Genomic DNA, 9,914 nt, shown 5'->3' on the forward strand with positions numbered 1-9,914 from the left:
AGAGCTTTGAGGCTTTTTTTTTCCCCTTCAAGGTCACGGCAGGGGTCATGAATCAATCCTCTCAAGCTTGTTAAATTTGGACTAAATCTTCTTTATCTATGCAGCTCTTCATAAATAGATTTCACTCATAAAGACAGAACTTCTCCACCTGCCAGAGTTAGGGTTGGGGGGGTTCGGTGTGTTGACGTGGAATCAAACCTGCAACCCTTGGAGAGACGACGCCCCTCCCAGCCGGCCCCGTTTGGAGGATGAAACGGTCAGATGAGCGTTACAGCGTTACAGGAGAAACAGAGACATGTGCAGTGTGACCTGCAGTGGGGGGGGGGAGGGGTATCGAAGGGTTTCGCGTTTCGCCGCCGAGCCGATCGGCGCTGACTCATGAAGTGATGTCACTGCGAGGCCGGCGTGAGGGGGGTGGGGGGGTACAGTTTCTCAGGCTGCCATGTTGTCTTAAGTGGTTTAAGATGGTGGTGGTATGTGGATCCTTGGAGGGGGGGGGGGTGGCAGGACGGCGGCGGTGTCATGAAGGTCAGCTGAGGCGGTGCAGTGCGAGAGCATGAGCTCATGTTCAGGTTATAACTCTCCACACACACACACACACACACACACACACACACACACACACACACACACACACACACACACACACACACACACACACACACACACACACACACACACACACGGAGCCGTCGACGCCTGCGTCACATATTTTTGTGATTTCTCCCCCGCTTTCCAGAATAGCGGCGAACGAGCCGTCGTTCATGTCGATGCAGCTGAAGGTTTTAGACCAGCGGCACAAGCAGAAGCTCAACCTGAAGGCGCTGGATGCCGTGCTGTTCGGGCCTCCCCTCCGTAAGTCCTCGCCGTCGCCGCGATCCCCATCCGGACGACCGGAAGTAGTGAAGGCCGCTCCTCTTCCTCCCCCCCCCCTCCGCAGGGCCGCAGCACAACTGGATGAAGGACTTCGTCCTGATGGTTTCCATAGTGATCGGCGTCGGCGGCTGCTGGTTCGCGTACGTCCAGAACAAATCCAGCAAGGTGCACATCTCTCAGATGATGAGGGATCTGGAGAGTCTGCAGCACGCCGAGCAGAGCCTGCTGGACCTGCAGAGCCGGTGAGAGAGGCGGGAAGACGAGACGCTGTACTGGCCAGATCCTCCGCCCAGGGTCACTGCTGTCATTCTGCCTGCTGATATATTAGAAATCAAGGGTTTCAGGTGTTTTTTTGGGACATTTTATTGTATTTTGCACCATAAAACATCATTGAAATGATTATTTTCTGTTGTAATTGCTTGTTTTTGTGAAAATACATTTTCATTAAGCGAGCTCTGCACCACAACGAAGAAAAAAAACCTCAGCCTTTAAGTTTAAAGAAGAAATTCGACTGTCTGTGACCCCTGTGTTTGACAGCCCTGTTATAAAGATGAAGCAGGTAGAGATGAACGATCTGAAGGTCTGCTGCGTGATGAAAGCTTCCAAACATCCTGTCTGCATAAATCTTCCGGGATCTTCATTAAAATAGCAGCTTTAACACAAAAAAGTGAAGCAACTGCACCGATCAAAGCCCCAGCGTGTGTTCTGGTGTTTCAGTGCAAGTTCTCTCTGCTGTATTTTCTCATTTTCAACATTTTTACTCATGGCGCACCTCCCGGGTCTTGTTTTTTTTTTTTTTTGCCTTCCAGCTTGGAGAAAGCTCAGGAGGAGAACCGCACGGTGGCCGTGGAGAAGCAGAACCTGGAGCAGAAAATGCGGGACGAGATCACGGGAGCCAAGAAGGAGGCGCACAGGCTGCGGGAGCTGCGGGAGGGGGCCGAGTGCGAGCTGAGCCGACTCAAGTACGCCGAGGAGGAGCTGGTGCAGGTGCAGAAGTTTGAATCGCCGCCGGCCTCAGTTTCTGTGCAGAATTATAAGTGTTCAGTCACATTTATGAACATTTATTCCCACTACCCCCCCCCCCCAATGCCGCCCCCTGCAGGTACGGAAGGCCCTGAAGCGAGCGGAGAAGGAGATGCAGTCGGAGCGCTCGGTGCCCGAAGCGCTCCAGAAGTGGCTGCAGCTCACGCACGAAGTGGAAGTCCAGTATTACAACATCAAGAAGCAGAGCGCCGAGTTCCAGCTCTGCGTCGCCAAAGACGAGGTAACCTCCCCTCCGCCGCCGCCGCCGCCCTGATGGGAGGGGAGTAACGTTCTAACGGGACGGGATACGAATCAGAATCCATGTTAACTGGGAGGATAACGGGGTCTTGATGTGAGAGCCGAGGGACAATTTAAAGTTAAAGGTGCAAATATCTCCTGATGTGGTTTAGTTGAAAGAGAGAAATGGTTTAATTCAAGATGTGTTTACCACGTCAATAACAACAATAAGAGGATTTGACAAAGTATTTTTGGGGATTCATTGGTCTGACTTGGAGTATCAAAGCTTGAGTTGGTTTAAAAATGTGAAAAGAGGTGTTAACTGTTTTTTTTATTTGACAACTTACTTTGAAAATACAAGGATAAACGTTCAGTTATAGAAATAAAAATCTAACCTCCCTGTTTTGCAAGGTTTTTTGTGGCAGTTACTGTAGTAATTTGCAGCAAGTTTAAAAAAAGAAAACAAATTATGTCCTAGTTTTAAGAAAATAGTTTTCAAAATCAAAGATTAATGTCAAAGGTTGAGTTTACAACCCAGCTGTGGTCCATCATAACAGCTTTCAAAAGAAAAGTTAATTTTTATTCACAGAAAAAGCTCTCTATTCATATTTTACAGTATAGTCATGAAATTCAATCATTTTTTTGTCATTTCAATGCAAGTATGACAACGTTTTTGTGCATTAAGACTATTTTACATGAAAACAGAATGATGACATCCTGCTTTACAGCAATACGTTGAAATAGATATGTAATATTATGTGGTCGTCATCAGTGCTGATTTTTATTTGGAGGATCCGGACTGAGTTGAATCAGGGATTCATTTATTGAAAGAGGCGTGTTTACAATACAGACAAGTCAGATTGTTCTGACTTTTTCTTTAAAGAACACTTAAATGGGCCTCTTCTATTATTAAATACACACTTTTTGCTGCCCTCCTTGATTTACTTGAACTTGTTTTCCTTGAAAAACACGTTTAAGTTATCCAAATGTCAATATGTATTGCAGGTCATTCACTTCTCCAGTATAATTTTTTTTTACATATGAAAGAAACATCCTCGGCTCATTTTTCTCTCTGGACGCCCCGATTATAAACTTCAGCCCAGTTTTCTCCCCATCAAATCCAAATTTGCATGAGACCTCCAGGTCAGAGTGGACAAACAATAAAGACCGCCGGTTTGATTAATGGGGCGGCGTCGCCCTCGAGTCCCCGGGAGACTCGCAATCAGGCTGGCTAACAAACCCCAGACCCCATTAATCTGGGTTACAGTAGAGAAGCTTTCAGTCCCGTGACGACGCTGTAACTCAGCGTCTCTACGGGGGTTTTTCCATCCTGCTGTAAGTACAGTCCTGCTTGTGTTTCAGGCGGAGAAAATAAAAAAGAAGAGAGGCACGGTGTTCGGGACGCTTCACGTCGCCCACAGCTCGTCGCTGGATGAGGTGGATCACAAGATCCTGGAGGCGAAGTGAGAAGAGGCTCAGATCAGATCACGATCGGTAAGTCAGTCAATAAAAACGTAAATGATTCGCTGTCTTCTCCTCGCAGGAAGGCGCTGTCCGAGGTGACGGCGTGCCTGAGGGAGCGGCTCCACCGCTGGCAGCAGATCGAGAAGCTGTGCGGCTTCCCCGTGGTCAATAACTCGGGCCTGCCCAGCCTGACGGCCAGCCTCTACTCCGACCACAGCTGGGTGGTCATGCCGCGCGTCTCCGTGCCCCCCTACCCCATCGCCGGCGGCGTGGACGACCTGGACGAGGACACGCCCCCCATCATTCCACAGTTCACCAGTGAGTTTGGCGACACGGCCTTTCCATCACAAATACAGAGAAAAGAGTAAATCAATTTTAAAAAATCGTTTTTTTTCTCCAGCGTCGACCCTGATGCGACCCCCGCTGACCCGCAGCAGCAGCCTGTGCCGCTCCCGCCGCAGCATCATGAACTCGCCGCAGTCGCCGCTCATGTCGCCGGACCCGGACCTGCTGTCCATGGCCAGCTCGTCCCTCTCCTATCACCCCGAGGCAGATGACGAACATATCATGTTCAGCTCGGATAGGAGGGGGTATGTAGCGGTGGCCGGAACGCCGCGGAATGGTTTTACAGTTTGGACTCACAGGTGTTTCACGCAGTCACAACATTTACACTGATGCGTTTAACTTGGGCTTAAGTGGTAACGTTTGGGTTTTTTTTGTTTTTTGTTTTGGTGCCGACTAATATGTGGAGAGTGAATCTAAACATTAACACACAATCGAGAACTTTTAAAAGAATTCGGAGGACTTTTTTTTAAGCACGCAGCTCAAGGTGTGGCTTTTTATTTGAGCCTGATCAAGTCTGCTTTAGGTCTGAATTCAAATGAATTTCTTCACTATCAGTGTGTGCGACAATGAGCGTGGTCACATGGTGTTTTTAATTCGGAATCGGTTTATTCCGAATTAAGTAATTCAGAATTATATTCATGAGCTTCGTCTTTACATGGGAAAAACGAAGGATTAAATCCTCTCTCTCTGATTGGACGGGCGCGGCCGTGACGTAATGACGTCTCCCGGAAGTAAACGGCGTTTTCCTCGTCTTTCCTTCTCGATTAACTTTGACGCTGCAGTTTTGAAAATGTCCGCGTTGTTAAGCGCTGATCGATCCGCTCGTTTCATTTTATCCAGTTCTTCTAAAACTGCCGTTAAATAAATCGTCTCCGTACGAGTCGAAACGCGGGCCGCGGGCCGCCGTCTTGGAATATCGCGTCATCACGGCGAAGCATGCGCAGATCGATCAGAATGAAGTCGCGCCTAATTAGCATATAATCCACTTCTAAAGGAGAATAAACCTGCCGGTCTGTTTGGATTTAAACTTAAATCTGAATAAAGTTTTCAGTTGTTTACATGGTCATTTCAGAGCAGAATTAGGCTTTTTTCTGATTTATGAAGGAATAAAAAGTCCCATGTAAACGCGACATCCTGTGGTCTCGTACACTTTTGACTGATCGTATAACCAAGTAAAGTCAAAAAATCCTCTGAAAACGTTTTGTTAACGTAAGAAGGAGGTGAGGTCAGATGTTGGAAAGGAACTGTTCTTGAGTCAAAGTGTTTTTTATTTATTTCACTATATTAAAGTCGGACTTGCACCTTGTGCTTCATATGGTTAAAACAGGATCCTCAGTGTAATCAATTTCCCTCCAAATTTGACAGTTTTGATCAGACGAAAGAGGTTTTCATCAACTGAAGTGCCTCCTCTGCTCTCGTCCGTCAGGGAAGCGGCTCAGGAGACGAACCCCGACGCCGACGGCCTCAACTCGTCGGTGGTCCGCAAGCAGCTGCACAACTCGGAGCCGCCGTACCGCAAGATCTCCCGCGAGGAGCTGCTGCTGTTCAGCCCGAGCTCGGAGCTCCCGCCGCCGCCGCCGCCGTCCACCGCCTCCCCCACCGCCGCCACCACCACCAGCAGCAGCAGCAGCAGCAGCCTCAGGGACTCCACGCCGCCCCCCCTGCCGCCGCCCGCCACCCCGTCCGGCCCGCCCTCCACCTCGCCCTCCCCGGCGCTGGAGCGCCAGCCCTTTGCACAGAGAGGCTCGCCCGACCTCACGCGCATCTCGCCCGAGTCCCAAAGTGTACCTTTCACGCAGGGGAGCGCCCTGCCCTCGCCCACGGGCAAGGGCGTGTACAACGGCGTCTTGGAGAAGTCCTACAGCTTCGGCCAGCTGCCGGCCAGCATGCTGCCCAAGGTGGGGCGCCACCCGTCCATCACCTCCCTGGACTCGGAGGGCCGCAGCTTGGGACGGGAGTACAAGCTCCAGAGCGCCTCCTCCCAGGACTCCAGCGACAATGGAGAGAAAATCAAGCGCTCCTCGTCTAAAATCAAAAGCCTATTTAAGAAGAAGAAATAAAAAAAAACTTTCGGAGTGAGATAGTGAGTGAGTGAGAGAGAAGAAACATAAAGAGTTTTAGCCCGAATACTAAAAAAAAAAAGAAAAAAAAGAAGAAGGACATCACTGTAAGCTAAAACGTTTTATTTTCTCTCTGGATTTCTTCTTTTTCTTTGTCATCAGAGATGGAATGTAGCTCAGTCTGGGTGCCTTGAAGTGTTCTCCAGGTTGGTAGCCTTATTTTTCAATAATGCCTTTTAGTTTAGTTCACTCACAGCCTCGGCCGGAAGCCCGCGGATCCCCCGGGGGGTCGCGGCGGACCGCTCGCCCGAATAACTCCTGCGTTCCTTCACGGTCAACTCTTAGGGCCTCTATTGTAAAACCGCAGCACAAAAAAAAAAAAAACAAAACAGAACAGAAGAAAAAGAAAAAAAGAAACAGCACAAGCTTCTTGGCAGTCGAGCGTGTTTTCTCGCGCCGTCGGGGAAAACCGCACTGCGACCAAACGGCGTCGGCCGCGCGGACGTCTCGCGAAAATGCATGCGAGTAGAAGGACGAGTGAATCCCCTGTACGCCACCTGTACCGTACGCCGCCGCACTTTGTCCTCGGCTCGGGAGTGAAGGAACGCACAAGTTATTGCAAGAAGGAAGCAAAAACGAAAAAAAAGATCCCAACAGGTCAAGAAGAAAGGTCACTGTCGTTTCTTAATTTCGTCTTGAGTTCGAACCAAAAAGCCACTAAGTCGAAGGGTCTAAAGGGGCAGTCTGTACATTCAGCTCCTCGCGTTTGCTGTTCTTACTGGATATATTTAAACCTCACTTTCAGCACACGCCCACTTAAAGAGGAAGAAAAACAACAACAAAAAAAAAAAAAGGTAACGCAGCTTGGTCAAGCCCCCCCTTTTTTTTTTTTTTGTTAAATTATTTTTGTTTTTCCTTCTCAAGTGTCCTACCTTACGTCTCCTCGGTGGAATGGTGGATTGCAGCTTGTGAAGTGTCTGAGTCCTGAACTCACGTACTTGATTAATTTCCTTTTTTTGGAGAGGAAAACAAAAAAACAAAAAAACAAACAAACAAAAAAAAACCTGCTAAAAGTTAGTTGCACTACTGCTTTCCTGGTATTTTGGGAAAGAGCCGCTGCTTGCGGAGTACATATTGAAAAAAAGATGTAGAGATGAGGGGGATGCATGGGCAGCCGCACTGACCGGCGCCGCACATGATACCAGAGCCACAATTATCTGCGGCGTCTTCAGTGCCACTGCTTATGGATTCCTCCATATATATATATATATATATATATAAATAAATATATAAATATATATACTTTGTTTTCACATGTTCTAGATGTTTTTAAATATTCATAAACGGTGGTGGTTCCTATGAACCGATGGAAGTTTTTCTTGAATATGCAGATTTCGTCCACATCGGTCACGTTTCCCCGGATTCCAGCCTCCCCGTTGTTTACTTGACTCACTGCATCCTGTAGCCAGTCATCCATACCTTTTCTGTTTATTTTTTGGTCTTCTTTTGACTACCCTCTCTTCTCGCACGTGGCGCCGCCGCCAGATTTTGGTCGAATCTCGGACGCATTTAAAGGTACTTCAGCGTGAGACATTCTTATTAGGCGTGTTGTGCCTTTAAAGGCGCACAATAGCAGAAATGTTTCTGTTGCAGCTGTGGAATTGAGTCCAAGAAATTATTTGATCCAGATCTGACGGCTGCACCAAATGCTCGCCGCCCCCCACCCCCACCAATCCGACCCCCGCACCACTCTAAAGCTCGAGGCCGACCCATGCAATACCCCGTTCCTCACCTCTGGGCCCGCAACCGAGCGCACTGATGTCAAGAGCTCCTGCTTCACACTGTGATTTTCTCTGGCTTTCTTCCCTTCTTCATCCCGGACCTGGGCTGTCACCGCGGTGAAACCATGCAATGTCAGGGGGGGGGAGGGGGGGGTTGGGTGGGAAGGGGTGACGGCGTGCACGAGGTGTGTCTGGGAGAGAGAGAGAGAGAGAGCGTGTGTGTGTATGTGTGTGTGAGGATCTCCAGTGTGGCCTCTGTTTTAAAACGAAAGAAGACTGAAGGTTCTGGACGACGCGGCACACGGTGAAGGAAACCGACGGACGGACTGCAAGAGGAGGAGGAAGTGAATGTTTACGAGACGCTATAGGGGTTTTTTGAGAACATTTTGTGTGTGATTATTTGTATACTGTAGAAGAATTAATAAAAAAAAAAAAAAAAAAAGGAGGAAAAAAAATGGAGGCATCTGAGATGTTTGGGAGTCGTGTTTTTTTTTTTTTGAAGAATCCAGCCTAAACGGGAAGTTTGAGCCGTGATCCGTCACTCGGTGGAAACGGGCTGACGCAGAAGTGTGTGTGTATTTGGGGGGGGGGGGGGGGGGTATCATTCTGACACCCCATTTGTCTTGAGAGCAGGAGAAACCGTGAAACACAGAAGAAAAGCATGCATGATTGCTTTATCAATACAAAGTGAACGTGATGAAACTCGTGTTGATGGTTCATCAATTCGCCGCACCAGGAGAGGAGGGGGGGTGTGGGGGGGGGGGGCGGGGGGGGGGGGGGGGGGGGGGGGGGGGGTTTGTGTCTGCCGGTGATGAATGTTGTTTGGGCATCTGGGTGTACCAGCAACAAATCCCAGCCTGCTTCTCTCTGGGCTCTGCAGCTCCGGTCGGGCTCCACATGGTGTCAGCAGAGCGTCGAGCAGAAAACGCCGCCGTCCTCACTCAGCCACTCCCTGCCAGGGAAAATCAACATTCTCTCCTTTTTCTTAGGAAGGCAGGGAGAACGAGCTTTGTCCAATCGACTGTTCTGATCATCGTCAGTTTGTGCTACGAAGTGACTTTTGTGCGGTTTCTCATTGAAGTGTCTGCTAATTGAACAGCTTGTGTGACCTGGCAAAATATTGACTTATTGCCTGCTGTTATTTTAAAATGCAGTGAGTGGGATTTATTAGGTATTTAACACAGGGGAGACTTTTGAAATGTTACAAAGAAGAAGACTGTTTGGCTTCCTCCTTGCAGGAAGGAAAACAACATGTGTTATCTACATCCATATCATGTTTTTTAATGATGCACAACAAAAGTTTGGACCTCTTTCAAACATCCATCATTATTGATCCTTACATCTTGTCCTGTGTGTGGGTTTGAACAGAAAATCTCAAACCAGAATGGACTTCACATGTTTGTTGTGCATTGTGCTTTTTCCTTGTAGTACTTCCAAACAAAAAAAAAAAAACCGCACTGATAGTTGAAAACCTGCCAAGCAGACGGTCGTATTAATCAAATGATGCCAAAGTAAACAACAGATACCAATAAGATTAGATATTGAAAGGCACAATTCCAACTAATGCTTTTAAAGTATATTCACAAAACATGGAAATCACACTGCTGATATCTCACATGCATCCATGTTAGAAACATGGTGAAACTGTGCTGAGTGAAGATCACACATGAATTAGATGTTTGGAGAGCTGAACGCTGATTGAAATATAAAAGCTGTTATGATTTTATCGATGTTTCGACACCAAAAGTCACATATAATTATCACAGCGTGTTGTTTATTACCAGTTGATAATGTCCCAATGAAAGGATGATAAGCGGCGTCCCTCAGGGCTTACATCTGGGCCCGTTTGATTTTATGTTGATTCAAACAGACTTCATTACAGGTGATGAGAGAGCGTGGGAGTAATGAAAGGATTCATGTGTCATTTGAGGTGTTTAATCGGTGCAGCGTTTGATTCTTCGCTCATTGAAAAGCGAACGTTAGCTGAGATTAGACCATCACTTTAATACTGCTGATGTTGGGTTGTGTTTATCGGTTTAATCGTGTCGCCTGATCGTTTAATTTTTCCAAAAAAAATGTTTACAATGATTTCTGGGTATCAAACCTCTGGAACTCACATATTTAACAA

General features: G+C 47.7%; 1 protein-coding gene across 3 annotated transcripts in view; it reads left to right on the plus strand.

Moving 5' to 3' along the window:
* The window catches only part of stim2b (stromal interaction molecule 2b), a 35,835-nt gene extending 27,588 nt beyond the window's left edge, over nucleotides 1–8,247 (plus strand). For 2 of the 3 annotated variants that reach the window (XM_030085032.1, XM_030085049.1), the window contains exons 5-12: nucleotides 740–855; nucleotides 941–1,118; nucleotides 1,686–1,863; nucleotides 1,979–2,140; nucleotides 3,499–3,599; nucleotides 3,680–3,918; nucleotides 4,001–4,244; nucleotides 5,372–8,247. In XM_030085032.1, the coding sequence (XP_029940892.1) occupies nucleotides 740–855; nucleotides 941–1,118; nucleotides 1,686–1,863; nucleotides 1,979–2,140; nucleotides 3,499–3,599; nucleotides 3,680–3,918; nucleotides 4,001–4,244; nucleotides 5,372–6,005 (1,852 nt within the window). In that variant the 3' untranslated portion in view covers nucleotides 6,006–8,247. The remainder of the gene's footprint in view (nucleotides 1–739; nucleotides 856–940; nucleotides 1,119–1,685; nucleotides 1,864–1,978; nucleotides 2,141–3,498; nucleotides 3,600–3,679; nucleotides 3,919–4,000; nucleotides 4,245–5,371) is intronic. The other variant, XM_030085041.1, reaches the window with a different exon arrangement.
* The last annotated feature ends 1,667 nt before the right edge of the window (nucleotides 8,248–9,914 follow it).

This window comes from Salarias fasciatus, chromosome 3, assembly GCF_902148845.1.
Source record: "Salarias fasciatus chromosome 3, fSalaFa1.1, whole genome shotgun sequence".
NCBI classification, from domain to species: domain Eukaryota; kingdom Metazoa; phylum Chordata; class Actinopteri; order Blenniiformes; family Blenniidae; genus Salarias; species Salarias fasciatus.